At 40.3% G+C, this 15,701-nt stretch overlaps 1 protein-coding gene across 2 annotated transcripts in view; it reads right to left on the bottom strand.

Annotated features, from left to right (window-relative positions):
• The window catches only part of TUBGCP3 (tubulin gamma complex associated protein 3), an 87,446-nt gene extending 73,745 nt beyond the window's left edge, over positions 1-13,701 (bottom strand). The window contains exons 1-5 of one of the 2 annotated variants that reach the window (XM_044428740.1): positions 13,448-13,701; positions 7,516-7,623; positions 3,761-3,828; positions 2,183-2,260; positions 1,409-1,626 (exon numbers count right to left, since the gene is read on the bottom strand). In XM_044428740.1, coding sequence (XP_044284675.1) covers positions 1,409-1,626; positions 2,183-2,260; positions 3,761-3,828; positions 7,516-7,623; positions 13,448-13,523 — 548 coding nt within the window. In that variant the 5' untranslated portion in view covers positions 13,524-13,701. The remainder of the gene's footprint in view (positions 1-1,408; positions 1,627-2,182; positions 2,261-3,760; positions 3,829-7,515; positions 7,624-13,447) is intronic. The other variant, XM_044428739.1, reaches the window with a different exon arrangement.
• Between the last annotated feature and the right edge of the window lie 2,000 nt (positions 13,702-15,701).

The following is a 15,701-nucleotide window of genomic DNA, read 5'->3' as shown; positions in this document are numbered from 1 at the left end:
AGTTTCAGCAGTTAATGACATTTCAATGCCACAAAATTACATGTGGAAAGTGTTGCTATCAAGACTAATTAGTACTGAGAAAGCGTTTGAAATTGACCATTTTGTAATTCTTCACCTTGTCACTTAATACCAATCCAACTAATTCAGCCTTGCAAATGCAAATCAATTATTTAAAAGAAAGGCTGGCATTTGTAGAAGGAAAATTATGAAATTGTGCCATAATCATAAAACAAAAGTCTTCTCACCCCAGCATTTCTGCTATATGGTTTTACTATATATAAAGTGTAGGGCCATGAGTTCCAAATTCTAAGAGCAGGCAGGCCCTGAGAAATTTAGATGTTCAGCAGATATCTTCTAAAATGTATTAAGCAAAGAACAGAACAAAGCAATTCTCATCTGTTCAGCACTTTGGTTACAATCACGAAAAATGATGAGGCAAATAATCAAAAGTGTATTTTAAAAAATCCCCATGGGTAGACCAGGCTTCACAACTGGGGCAACACCTCCGTTTGGCTACGGTCAAGTGGCTACAGTATCAAGGGATAAAAACTACACACCTTCCTGGAAAGTTTATTCCTCTCAAACTGCTAAAATATATCTAATGCCACAATTCTGGTACAAAATATTCTGGAGAAAATATTAAGGGATGGGACAGCCCTGGAAACTGAAATCACCTACTATCCTGGATGTCAGACCCAAACTGAATGGTTCTGAAAGCTGGGTGTGGTGCCTACTTCTCTCTGCTGCCTCAGAAAATTGGAATTAACAGGAAAGGGGAAAATAATTACTAGGACTTTATCTCAGGTAATTGTGCTTACATTCAGATATTTGCCTTGCCACTATCATGGAATTATTATGCAGTCATAAGCATATAACTATGGTGATTCCAACAATCCTGAAAGAATCTCTTCTCCCACACAAATGTACACACAGGTTAAAATAATGCCCAATTGTGCTTGCTTTTATAGGTTAGGTAGGCAGTGGCTAGAAAAGGCTTCTCAGTTCTATCTATGGAATATTCTCCCCATGGGAGTTCACCTAACACTTACTTTTTATGTCTTCTTGGCACCAAGCAAAGGCCTTCTTATTTACCTATAGATTTTTAAAAATAATTCTAATTTGGTTTCAGTCCCTGCTGAAATGTTTGTATTGCTCTGTTGTTTCAACTTTCTAATTGCTCATATTGATTTCACTGTAAGCCACTCTGAGGGCAGCATCATTGAAGGGCAGGTTATAAATAACTGAAATAAATAACTCAAATTAACCCTTAGTAGCATGTTGTGATGACAGTTGTATTCTATTCAGGCTGAATTCTTTGGAAAGCAAGCCTCCCAATTTACCTCAGCTACTATTTACTGAAGTAGAAATCACTGAATGCTTATCTGCAAGATGAACTAGTTTCATTTACCCTGGAAGAAATGATTGCGGAGTTGGTGTTGGCCCGTTTGGGACATACATGCCCAGGCTGCTGATCCCACTGCTGCCCATACTGCCAGAATTCAGAGCAGACTGGGCATTTCGGTCTTGGTAATTCAGCAGAAGACTCTGAGGCCGGGCATAGTAGTAAGGAGTTGAATGAGCATCCCGTGGTAGTGCTTGAGCAAAGAGTGCAGCAAAATTTGAGACCTTGAAAGGGGAAAAAATAATTTTAAAGAACCCCATATCCCTTGATTAAATACTCACACTCTTCCTATGACAGTTGCTTTTTACTAAGTGCCTGTAACTAACTGAGAATAAAACACAGTATACGCTTTTAACCAGAGCCAGCCCCAGTCTTTCCCAAAATCTTTACAGATAACTGATGTGCTCAACATCAGTGGGACTCATGCCTCCTGGAACACCAACCTGACCACATGCAAAGAGCACTGGCTGACGCTCTTTGCCACATCCCCCAGCTTCTTTCCACGACAGAAAGGGCTTTTGCAGCCGTAGAACCGCATCTGTGAAATGCCCTCTCCAGAAGGTGTCTCTTTTCCCAGGCATTTTTATTTGCCCAGGCATTTTTATTTGCCCAGGCATTTTAAAGCATCTTCAGTATTTTAAACCATCTGACTTTCAATTTCACTTTTATGCTGGTTATTTTGCATGTCTTTTACTTTTAATTTTTGTAAACCACTTTAAAATACGTGATTTAAGGGGCAGCATATACATATGTATTTGAAATAATTAAAATATAATTTACCTTGTTTGACTGCTTCCGTGGATCTTCACTAAGGCTGAGCAGGAGGTAGAGGATAGACCATCTGTTTTTCAGAACACCCTATCACAAGAAATAAGTATTAGAAAAAGGAGCACTTGCCCATGAGCAACTAGTGTCCACTTTGTATTTTAAGGGTGGGACTGGTAGGAGATGCTTCGTTTCAAATGGTATAACAACTATTGAGCACAACTGGTCTTACTGCAAAAAGGGGACATTCCTCATCCAGCTGCATGAGTCAAATTGATTAAAGCCTTCCAAATCAGGGTGTGCAAAATGGCGGGAGCACATGCAAACAGAGTATCAACGGCTAACTGCCACTAACCTCACTTTTGCACACAGGGATTCTTTTCTGTAAATATATTTAAAAAGACCAGACAAGGACCTATTTAACCCAGATCTGATGATGCCATTCAAGCATCCTTCAAAGCTTGTCTGCCTAGTGCTGTTTCAGTGAATAGACTATGATAACAATGCAATGAAGTACTCATATAAAGTAGCAGAAAGGGAAAATGCTTCCTTTCTTAATTGCATGCTTAATAGCTGACTTCTGGGGCTTTCTTTCAGACCTAGTTTGTTTGGTGTTCTGCGACATAAGAGGAAACACTTATTTAGGGCTTAAAGAAAAAACAGAAAGATCTCCCAGAACTGAATGCAAACTCACACACAACTATATGTAAGTGACTCTTCCACTGCTCCAAGAAGCAGGCCCAGTGCCAGGAGTTGGCATGGGAGAGCAGCCACTCAGGAATCAGAGGGTCAGGAAGGCCCATCCTGGCTGCTCAGACTACATCAGCAGCTTCCAACATCCCCCTCACTTTCCAATCAGGCAGCAAAAGGAAGTGCCAGGGTCAAGCCCGCAGGTCCCATGACAGCCTACTCTTTAATTTTTTTCCCCATTTTGCATAGCACTTCCAGTGGAGACACACACAACCAATGCGGGAGCAAGATAAAGAGTTGCCAAGAGGCTTGAGCACCCAGCAAAGTGGACTCTGGAAGTGGCAAATTGCTTTGGAAGGGTTGTTGGCAGATCTGTGCTGCAGACCCAAAGGATCTCCCCACGAGCCCTGCTCAAAAGGCTGGAATGTACTGAACTAGGCTCTGTAGTGAAGGAGAAAGGATCTCAATGTCAGGGAATAACTTGCTTTCTTGCAGCATAAAGTCTGTGAACTTTGCTGAACTTCACTGTCAAACCTGACTCATAATTTCTCAATCACCAAGTATGTTTCCAGAACCCTAGACCTCAAATATAAGAGACAGAAAACCAAGATCACTTAAGAGGCTAAAAGAATGCTCAGTCGATAAATCAATATACATTATGTTAAACACAGATAGCAGTAAGTTTAACATAAAAAGTAAAAACATTTTTGCTGACCTATGCCTTTCCCATAAAAAGTAATTTAGGGAACTAAAATAAATGCTATTTTTTAATTTTCATCAAAAATAAGCTCTTAGTGTTTCACAGGAGAGGAGATTAGCAAACACAAAACATTTTCAAAACACTGATTATCCACCCATCTACACATTGGATCTGGACTGTAGGATCTGGACTCATTCTTGTACCTGTGAGTGGAGTTTTCTGTAAAGCTCTGAAAATACAGCAGCATTTTCTTCCCTTCCCTGCCGCACAACTATAAAGAGAAAAGGCATATTAGGGCCATTATAAGCTTATCATGTGCAATATTAACACTTAAACCAATTTGTACTTTTACCCAGCATGATTATGTCATTCAGTGCATTCAGTGAAGGCCAGTGCTGTTGGTATCAGTTGTTTCTGTACTATGCAAATACTTTTCCAGTTATGTCTGAAGAATAAACCCCTATTTAATTCCACATGTCACTTTACACAAAAATAAAGTCCTACTTGATATTGTTCCTACAGAGGACATCCACATTAACACTATGATCATGCCTGCACTGTAACACCAGAAGTGCTAAGAATGGTAGCTTACAGTAATCAGACAGCCCATAGAAACAAGATGGGTACACACTGGCTATTTGCTCCTGCAGGACTCCTCATGCAAGCAGCAGAAGCTAAAGCAGCCCCCAACTTAGTGTGTTTTACTACCACTCCCATTATCTTGAAGTAACATGGAAATTGGTCATGATGGGGGAATCACAGAAGTTTACTTCATTTATAGCCTGTCTTTTTCCAAAGAACACTCCTCTTCATTTTATCCTCACAACAGATCTGCAAGATCAGTTACATTCAGAGTCAATGCCAGGCTCAAAGTCCCCCAGTGAGTTTCATGGCCAAGTGGGGAAAAGAACTAGATTTTCCAAGACTCAGGACAACACTCTAACCACTCTATGGCATTGGCTATCTTGTAAAACACTTCAGGAGAGAATCAGATTGGAGAAGGCTAGGCTAAACAAACTGAGAAGTTACTGTCATTAGAAGGCTTTTCCTCTAACAAGATATAGTTCAAAACCAGGGTATATAGTTGATTTCTGGCTCATTAGAGGAATGACAAGCCAACTGTTGGTAGGTTTCTGGTTACTTTTACAACCTTGCTTGTCATAGGACTCAACTGTGAATGATTTAGCAAAGCACACCAGTACACACTTGCTAGTCGTGCAAAGACTGCTTATATTAAAAGGCAATGTAAACATCAGCTTCTGCAGAAGGAAGCTGCATGCATGCATGCATATTAAAAAGTAATACATTTTTGTGGGTTTGTCACCCATCAGTTTTTCTGTGTAAAAGGTAGCTGAGAATTTATCTTCTGTGATACAGTGTGCAAGGAGCGAATGGCTCAAAAGCACCTAATATCCAAGCCATTATTTCTCTCCATTTTATATCCCTTTTGACTTGAGGCTCATTCTACAGAGTTAAAAGTCATAGCTAGATTGCCTGCCTCATAATGCCAATGTATCAGAACTTTTCCTGATCATGCAAATCACTTTATAATCAAAAAAGCAAACCAAACAAAAACAAAAAAACTATCCATGTGACTATGGCAGGAGCCAAGAAAGATCACCAGGAAAACATAACACACTGCAAATATTTTCAGCCAATGCATTTTTTATTTGAATACAACTTTCATTTCACCTTAAATTCAAAGTTTTTTCCAAGCTGCATTAGGGTAAAACAATCATGAAATCAATATAATGTTGCCAAGAGCATTTAGATAAACAGTCTGCTCTTCAAAACGTCTTCAAGGGCTAATAGTTAAAGCAATTGCACAATCTATGCAAAATAATCTCCTGTTATTCCACTCAGGAAGAAATTAGGAAACTCTTAGGATTTTTCAGTGGAGTGAATCAGAGAATCTAATATCTCGTCCATAGCCCTGCTGGCTCACAGTGACCACAGGAGTGGTCAAAGTGTGTGGGGGGGCCACCCTTCGGAAGAAGCAGATCCCACCCACCTTGCAAGCCAAAATGCAATGGAAGTTTCCTATGTCAGTGCTAGCCTAGTGAAGTGTGGACCCTAATGGATGGGACTTTGGAGCTACTTTATTCCTGGAATAACCCATTTGGGACCTTTAACTGACCGGCAGTGGTAGTTTCCTAACCATAGACCAATCCAAGAGCGCATCAAGCGTTTTTGTGGCACAGCAACTCTTCACCAACAGGGGCCTATAGAGGGACACCTCCACCCAATCCTAACCTCTTCCAGCAGGAATGCTTCATGGATATGGTTTGCTCAGTCTGTGATCCTAAACACACTCATTAGAGCATAAGGTTCACTCATAACAATAGGGCTTACTTTAAAATAAACATGCAAGTGTTTGTACTGTTAAGAGTAATAATGAAGAAGATATCATCTTTCACTCATTTTCAAATACCTTATATACCTTTACAAGTTATAAGGTAAAAAGTGCTGGAATCGGAATACTTCTGATATGTAGCCAATAGCCTATACAGCATACATATGCCAATTTGTTATTTCAATATATATATGTTGTGAGCCTGTTACAGCTCACAATAATTAAAGCAATTATCTGACGTTATTCAGAAATGCTCACAGAAAATGTTTCCATACCAAGAGATGAGAATATTGGCTTGTTCTTCAAAGACTTTTTTTTTTTTTTAACAAACATAGGGTTCCATGTCTGACCACAAGTCAGAGTGAATGACATCATCACTGCCTAGTTTTCTACTATTTAACTACAAATGATCCCCTCTTAATATTCACACTTGTCTAAATGTTTCTTTGGAAATTATAATATTGAGTGCATGAACTAAAACATTGTATGATTTTACATCAACTGAAACTTGCAGTTAGCAAAAACCAACTCTAAGGTCAATCAGTTGTATGCCTGTCTCAAAAGAAGCTCTCCATACTTGGAACATGTCATTTTCCAGTTTGCACAAAGGACTCCATTTTGGTGTATATCAACCAAGGTCAGAGCCACGTGCTACTAAAATGAAAGGAAGAAAGCTCTGCTGTACAACAGACTCCTGGAAGAGAATTTTTTTTTAATTCCAGGGGCTCTTGATGTACAAAATGGGCTACTTCAGGGGTCCAACATACACAAGAACTTTATATTTTTAAAGACAAAAAGGATAACTGCTCTATAAGTGCCCACAATCTATTGCAAGAGACTAAAAATCCTGGAACAAAAGATAGTTAAAGGTAGTTAAGACAATCATCTGTGTTAAAATACTGTGATATATTTGTAAATAAATATACGGAGAGATAAAGCAGCTTACCTCCTTATGGAATCCACAAAAATGCAGGACTCATACACCCAAGCTTCCCACACTAATTTACCCCACAGTTGACCAACTTTCATTCTGTTGCTCTGAATCTTATCTTCAACATGACTCCTCAGAAGTAAGTCTCACTGAGTTCAATGTGGTAAATGTGTACAGGACTGCAGATACAGCCCTTAAGCCTCCTTACCCTTTTTTCTTCACTTGCAACAGTTCTGTGAGCTCACTTTCATACTTAAGATTGGACAACTGAGGTCAGCATCATGTGTACTTCATAATCTTTCTCTGTGTTGCTGCTAGCAATTATAATGCAGACTGAATGAGTGTGAAACTACAGAATCTACCCTTATTGGAGAAACATTGCTATAAAAGTTATGTTTCATATTTTCTCTGTCATCATGAGGGCTAAAAAATTGTTCAGAAGTGCTCAATATATCACTATCAACTCATATTTTTCTGTTAAATTTAGCTAAAAGAGCAATATTACTAAGAGTTATAAAATACAAAAACAATTATAAATGTATTTATTAATTATACTTAGAAAATAGGCATTTTGTATTGATCAGTAATGCAGTCATGCTCCATTATAATGAACAAAAATTATGCATTAAAAAACTTAAGATCAAAATGTTGTTAAAAATAAGAAATAAACATACGTTCTTTTTTAATTTTTTCTGCTACAAGAAACTCATCTCTTTCAACTGTAGGAGCAAAGTTGCTTCCAATGACTCGCACTGCATACTGAAACTGCTGGGCTACATCAGCTGAAATAAATCACAATGAGACAACATTTAATAAGAGACTGCATGCAACCAAGTAGATATAAAAGGATGTACATACACACCTTGAAATTCATCATTTTAATACAGTATCATGAATATAAAGTCTTTCCGTATTACTAAAATTTTTAGTCTAATAGTACCTTCTGTTTGGAAGCAGGAAGCACAGAGCTAAGAAACATATGTTGGATGACTGCCATAGCTAAAATGCAGGGTTATAGAAGCTTGAAGTCTATTTACAAGCACATTAAGGATACAGTGCTCCTACCTTAAAGAAGTAAAAACAGTCTGACATTTTCATCACTCATGGTCAGGCCAACAAAGCAGCACATGTCAACAACCAGGTAGTAAATGTTAGCCCAGCAAAGAAAACTTTCAGATGACTTGAAAAGAAGGAGCAGAGGGAAACAAGTTCATACAGCCCACAAATCTATGGGGCTGTTTAAGTGTTCAAATCCAAAGATCAAAAATCCTCTGTGGGATTTTCTGTTGCTTGACCCTAACAATTGAGCAGCCCAGTTTCTTCCCAGCTCACCCTCCCTCCCTGCCAGTTCCTTCCTTTTCTCAAGGGAGAAAAGGGTTGCTGTGGGAAAATGTGGAGAGGCCATAACAGAAAATGCAGAGCAGGAAAGGCACCAGCCAGAGTGTCAGATACAGCAGGGATCATGGCCCTTGCATACAAGTCCACAATTTCTAGTTGCAAATGGTGGAGGTTGCAACCGTAATTTCATTCAGGGCAAGCTCACAAGGAGGCTGTGCCCACCTCATATTGGGAATGGTTTGATCTGAGCAGGGATGCTCATATTTGCAGGCAACCTCCTTGAAATAATTACACCACTTCTGACAGTGCTCATTTGGATGCTTACAGTTCAGTACATGCTACCAGAATAAGAAAGTGTTGGATTAAGATGAACCTTACATATCCCAGCACACACTAAACCCATCTCTAAATAACATCCTAAGGAAGATGCTCCCTCCCTGTAAGATGTATCAGTGAATTTTTCTAACCCCTTCCCCTGCCTACTTCAAGCACTAAATTTCTCTGGGGAGGAAGAGTTCTCTCCGCCACTCCAGTTGTATACAATATCCAATAGTAGTTAGTACTACTGTTATACTGTTGTGCACTACCAAAAGTTTAGATCCGTATTATATTCTCATGAACAAATTCTGCAGTGAACACTGGCCCATGGTATAACCAAAAGAGGGGCTTATTTCCTGTATCCTCCTCCTCGTCTTCTGATGTGCATGAGAACAACTACTGCTTCCAATAAATCTGCCAATGGATCCCAATTTATGTATCCTTTATGCATTGTTGTTGTCCTACTCCTAATGCCGTTTTTTATCTTCACTACTCCTTCAAAGTTTGCTATGTTAAATATTCAGTTTCTACTCTAAGGAGGCCTTGAAATCTCTCTGCAACATTTGGTATGTTTTTACCTTTAATAGTTGGAGGAAAATAAAGCATTACGAACATGTAACATTTATCAAATATGAGACATTTTATCAGGAAGGACAGGGTAAAAATGTCATAAGTAAGTAAGTAAGTAAGTAAGTAAATAAATAAATAAAATGTGTAGCCTGCAACAAAATGTTGCAGTGTGGAGCACCCACTGTTCAGGTTCCCAGCCATGCCATTCACTGTCAACATTTTGTGCTCCCCTTCATGCTTAGTCCTTACTGGTGGGTTTTACCAGATTATTTTCCCCTCAAGTTTTTTTTATAGTCCTGCAAACCTGAGTTTGCTGATACTTCTATTTTATGCGGAGATGGTATTGCTTATTGGGCTTGCATAAAGAAACAGCAATCAAAAATGAGATGGATAGAAAGATATTTACACAAACACATACACACAGTGTTCAGTAACCATCTCAAGGCTAAAGGCCTACACATTTTCTCTTTTTGATGAACTTAGAATGGAATAAAGGTAGCACATCTCTATACTGTATGAAATTGCTAAACTTACAATTTGAAAAAAGAGAAATAGTATGAGTACCATTATTTTAACCCAAGCAATCTTGAGATAAAAAGCTGACCCTTTGTACTCCCTATCTGCTCTTTAAAGTCAGCTTCCCTGTTAGACACTTAATTCTACATCTTGCAGACAGGGTGAGCAAAATGAAGGGCTGCAGGACAGATCCTGTACTACAGAGACAAATGCCAAATGCTCTGCATACTAGCATTTTAGGAAAGAAGCTTTCACCTTACAGATGCTACTGTCTTTCCTAGTTGGCACATACAGAAAAATAAACAAACCAAATATCCCTCCAAGGACAAAATGCAACATTTCTTTAAACCTATCTATTAGTCTTTCAGTGATGTAGCCTCCAACCCATTGGAAGTTAACTGTAATCTAATCCCTTTACATTAACACAAGAGAAATGTTGAATTGACATACACCAAAAAATTAGAAGATTTTTTTTTCTCCATAGGAGACAGTTAACTTTAAAGTATATACCACTAGGGAATTCATTAAAATGCGTGACAGCTACACTTCATAAACATGAGAACCACGTAAGTAGGATATAAATTAGCAATGGTGTACAGCAGACAGAGCACAACTATGAAGACACCTGCTTGCTTGTAGATTTCAACAACTTCAAAAAAAAGAAAAAAGTTAATAGCTTCACAATCAAAGGATTTATGAAGAATTCTCCAAAGAATTGACAGCGCCAAGGCAATTCTGTTCACGAAGTGCTTAAAGGAAATAGAAAAACTGATGGCTTTATTGCAGACATGCTCTAAGAGCAAAGTTTAATCATTTAAACTAAGCATGCTTCTGTGGTAGGGAAATTTCTCTAATGCTTAGAAAAAAATGTTCTTAATCACTTTTTTTCCAAAATACTCTTCTCACCAGAGGTATTTCTACTCAAAATTGTACTTTTTGCTATACAAAGCCTAGAAACCACTCTGAACAAATCCTCTCTAAAAATCAGAGATAGTGTTAGCTGCTGCAATTCAGAAAATTAAATTAGAAAAGGTTCAAGAATAGAACTATTTCAACTGCCACAGCTACAGCTAGTGCCTTCTAGACATTTTTCAAGATTAAGAAATTAAGCATATTTGGTTAAATCATGGGATTGTGTTATTTTCCAAAAACAACAGGTAGTAAACAGAGCACAAGTACTACTTTCTGAAGATGCTTTAGAAGTCTAATGTCTAATGAAACATCTAATGAAATATGGACCTTTGAGCCATAGAATCCAATTTCCTATAGCATCAAGCATTTGCTATCTTTTCTTCAAAGAACAGGAGGAAGTTATTACATATGCAATAGCTCTTATTTACTACAAAGCTTTCTCCATTTGAAGTCAGAAGATGATATCTCCTCAACTTCTCCTATTTCAAAGAAATGTTTAAAAACTACTATTGACTAGGTCTCCATTGGCACAGCAAAACATTGTGGAAAACTAGCCATGGTGGGTTGTTAAACTGAGCAAAACTAGAGTACTTTCAGGAGAGCACCTTGTTTTGAAGCAACAATCCGTCTTGACAACCCATGGCTTGTCCTAGGGATTATAAACCCCTTTTTGGTCACATTAACACATTTTTCACTTTTGTGATCTGTTCATAATCTTTTCCGGTGACACCCACTGACAATTCTTCCAAAACACACAAGCAATACATTGGCATAGCCATCACTGTTTTGCCGTCTTTTTATAATTTTTAGCATCAAAAAATTGTGCAGAAGTTTTCATAGTTTTTAAAACAGAAATTAATGATGGTGATAGCCATGTGATTAAAAGTCCACATAATAAAGTTTCATTCCATGAAAAAGGAACAAACCACAACTGCATTTCAACTGTAATAATTACCCTGACACCAAAGATTATGCTATCTACGGAACAGCAGCCACAATTGGGCAATGGCATTAACAGAATTAATAGCCATCCCTTATTAAAGGCCAACACAGTTCCACAGGGAATAACAGATGTATCCCAGGCCCAAGGCTATTTATGACTTCATTATCCCAGAGATTTTATTATAGTCCCTGATCTCCACGTCAAGTACACTACCAGCATCATCACCTATGCATGCACCCACATCAGCTGGTCAGCAGGCTTGAATTGGCCTGCTACCATAAACACTAAACACCAACTTGTGTTACCATGTGATTTGCTGGCCTTCCCTATAAATACCCTGATCAGATATAGCTCAATCAAAGCATATTCCTGAATGTATGGAAGTAACTGTGTTAGCTTTGAAGTGGAAAATCCTAAGGTATCTAAGAATAAGGTAGGATATTTTTAGTTATCCTTCAGGATGAGATGCATTTTTTTTTGTTTTGAACATTTTGCCTTGGTAATCAAACTAGTGCTAGATTGATTTCCAAGCCAAGATGGAAGGAATGTTGCAGTCTACAGTATAAGGAGGACAGTTCCAATTACTTTTTTTTTTTTTTGCTCTTATTCTTTTTCCTCTATCTTTGACTCTTCAACTGCCCCTTTTGAAAGGTAGCTATTTTCTCATTAAGAGGATATACTGTAACATACAATACTATAATTTCTCTACCAGCTGTGTGTATTTAAGCAGTGCACACTAAGTTCTGCATCTTGCTTAGGAAGTGGAGTTTACAACTACTTCACTAACTAACAAATTAACAGTGCAATCCAGGGCAGGTGCCCATCAGTCTCCAAAGCAGGCATCCTATGGTGGGTGGAAGAAGTGCAATTAAAAGTAGCATAAATGCTTTTCCCACCACTGTGTATGCTGGAGAGGCCTGTCTCCTCCCCTCCCATCAGACCACCTGAAAAACACCATTTGTAAAGTTGTTCTAGCAACTTCAGAGTCACAGCCAGCAGTTTTTTCCATGCTGGCTGCAAAGGCACTTCCTATGGATGCCTAAACAGCATATAAGATTGTGCACTAAACTTATGGAAACATCTTTATCTGCTCACAACCATGTATATTAAAATCCCTTATAATAATCTGTCAAAACTGCATCTGGAAGTCTTTTACAGTTTCTATGGTTGTATTTGGGCATTAGACTATAGAAAGCTAACCTTTGGCTCTCTAGGCAAAATTACCTTTCCAAATTCTGCCTACACTGGCTCAAATATAGTCCATGATTTACTTATTGTATGTTCCTCTTTATCCAGTAACATAGGATGGAGCTGGGTGTTTGCTTTTTTTTTTTTTAAGCAGCGTCTCAACAATCTGCAGTAAACATTGCAGCTAACCAAGGCATAAATGAACCTCATAATTCATGTTCAGTGCTCCAGCAGTCAGGCTGAGTTTTGTGCTGCATACCTGTTGTATTAGCTCTTATGAGGCTACATCCTACCCTCCGAGTTGAGGACAGGACGCTATTCCCACATCATACACACAACAGCCCTGTGAAATAGGTGAGGCTGGGAGGCGCAGTAACTTTTTCAGGCCACTCGCTAAGCTTTAGATGAACAAAAAGACGTGCCACTACAGCCTTCTTCCTATGCTACACGTTAACTATTCCGCAGGCTCCTCTTTGGGCGGGATGGAGGCGGCTGAGGCGCAGGAAGCGACTCGATAGCAACCCCGTCCACTCCCCCAAGCGATTCCCGGGGCACGTGAACCAGCTGGGCTGCTCAGCTCGCCCACCGACACGGCGGCAGCTGCCCCCTTCGTCGGCATGCGACATTGTTATTGGGGAGGAGGGGAGACGGAAAGCATTCCTTGCTCCGCCTGTAGAGCACAAGTGGTTCTGACAGTAGGGAGGGAGGCAGCCGTGATCCTTTCCCCCACCCCGCCCCCTCCCCTCCAGAGATCAAGCCTAGCAGGGGGCTGAAGAAGTCTCTTACGGGCTGTCTGGGGAGCAGGCAAGCTAAGCAGTTACCTTCGCCCTTGCCCAGGATGCGGCAGCACAGGTTCTGCAGCAGAACGTTGGGGGACTTCTGATCCGGGCTCGCCATCCTCGAATGGGCGGCGGGAGGGAGGGGCGCGCTCCCACTAACAGTCCCCCTCTTCAGGGGGCCGCTCCTCCAAACCTCCCAATCCGGGGCTTGCCTGGCTTTAGGGCGCCATTTTAAGAGAGCCCGCCGAAGGGAGAGGGGAAGGTAAGGGGGGGGAAAGCAACGGTTTTCAAACGCGGCCCCCCACAATGCCCCGCAGCCCGGGCGGCGCAACAAAGAACACCTTCCGCCGTGCAACTGCTAGTTACAGCGAAGGAGTTCCGGATATAAACGGATGCTTGCCAAACCAAGGGGCAGCGAGGGCAGTGCTTTTGTGCCCTTAATTTGTTTCTTGCCATTTCTTTTTTTCTTTCTTCCATCTTCCCCCCAGAAACACCGAAGCCGTGATTTTATTCACGATCAGTTACATTCCATTCGCGTGAGGACGCCAAGGAAACAAAAAGAGGCTCCTCCGGGGTTGTCATAGGACTACTGTACTCCGGTACGTCTCCCACACCGTGACGTCATCGCTTTTTAAATTGTTGGAGCGCCCTCGGGTAACAAAAGGCTGAGTCGGCTTCGCCCGCCTTCGTAGCGCGCTCTTTCGTGGAGGATCGTGCGGAAGTTTGCTTCTAAAATAGCAAAAGTGCCATTCCTTGCTGCTTTACGGGAAAGCATAACACGTGCAGTCTTAGCCTGCAAAGTCCTTGAATAATCTTGCAGCCCGTGAAGCCAATATCTGACTTTCCTCCAAAGCTCTGACAGGCCTTCAGTCCACTCCTTTATTGCCTGGCACCTAGCTTGCACACATCATCTATTTATTAAATATGTAACTAGCTGGACAGTGAATAAAGCTGACAAGACGACTGCGGTCTTCAACACATGGTGCTTTAAGGAGGGCTTTGTGAATATCCTGCAAGTGGGTCCTAGGTCAAATCAACTCAGAACTTTCCCTGGAGGCAAAAATGAAGCTATCATACTTCCTCCACATCATGAAAAGGCAAGATTAATTGGAGGAGGCAATCATACTGAGGAAATGTGAAGGCAGATAAGGGACTAAATACGAGATGCATTGACTCCCTAAGGAAGCCACAGCCTTGAAGTACTGAGGGCTGTGAAGGACAGGACATTTTGGAGGACGATCATTCAAAGAGTTGCACTAATTCATAGGGTTGCCTTGGGCAATTCACAAGAGGCAACAAAATGGAATATAAATGCAATGTAATGATAGGACAGAGACAACTTGACAACACATAACAGCACAACTAGCAGGAGTGATATGTTGCCCAATAACCCACTAATTCCAAGTGTCTTATAATAAAAGTGAAAAACATTAAAATACAATTCTAAAATAAAGACAAGAGCATATAATGCAGCCTTTTTGAAATCCAGCCAGAGAAACACCAATGATATTTTATTGGTGAATTTTAAAACAATTCATTGGGGTGTCATCTGTCGTTTGTTTGTTTTATTTTTTGCCTTCTAGTCCATTCTAACTATAGTAGTACCTCAGCTTACGAATGCCTCAGTTCATGACCAAGTCGGATTGTGAACAGAAACTTTAGAAAAATGTTACCTCAGGTCACGAACTCTGCATCGGGTGACGCTCGCGATCGCACCTGTCTTCCCTGCACGGGTGCAATCGGGGTCATGCTGGGGGTGGGGGGGAGATGGCCGCAATCGCGCCTGTCCTCCCTGCCCAAGCGCAACCATGATCACACCCGTCTATGGCCATGGTCATGCTCATGAAGGAAAGATGGCGCAATCGCAGTCATGATTGTGCTGGGGGTGGGGGGAGATGGCCACAATCTTAGTTGTTCTTTGTCACTTTGCTTCAAATTTTTGTGATTACAAAAAAATAGTTACAGAACGGAGTAACCTTATTTACATTGAACCTTATGGGGAAATTTGACTTGGCTCACAACCAATTTGGGTCATGACCAGAGTCCTAGAACGGATTAAGTTTGTGAGCCGAGGTACCACTGTATATTCCTAATAGATTGCTTAAAAATAAAGATATCCCAATAAATGGACAGGCCTCTGCCTGTCTGGATGTGTTTCTAAAGATGCTTATTTATGTAAGCCGTCCCGAGGCTATGCGATGGGACGGCATACAAATGCAATCAATCAATCAATCAATCAATCAATAAATGTGACTGACTTCTGGACTCTGGAGGTGAAGTCTTTAAAATAAATAAA

Source organism: Varanus komodoensis, unplaced genomic scaffold (genome assembly GCF_004798865.1).
Source record: "Varanus komodoensis strain SLA01 unplaced genomic scaffold, ASM479886v1 scaffold2, whole genome shotgun sequence".
Classification (NCBI taxonomy): domain Eukaryota; kingdom Metazoa; phylum Chordata; class Lepidosauria; order Squamata; family Varanidae; genus Varanus; species Varanus komodoensis.
The sequence above is the reverse complement of the archived record's forward strand: the minus strand, read 5'-3'. Positions and strand labels throughout refer to the sequence as shown.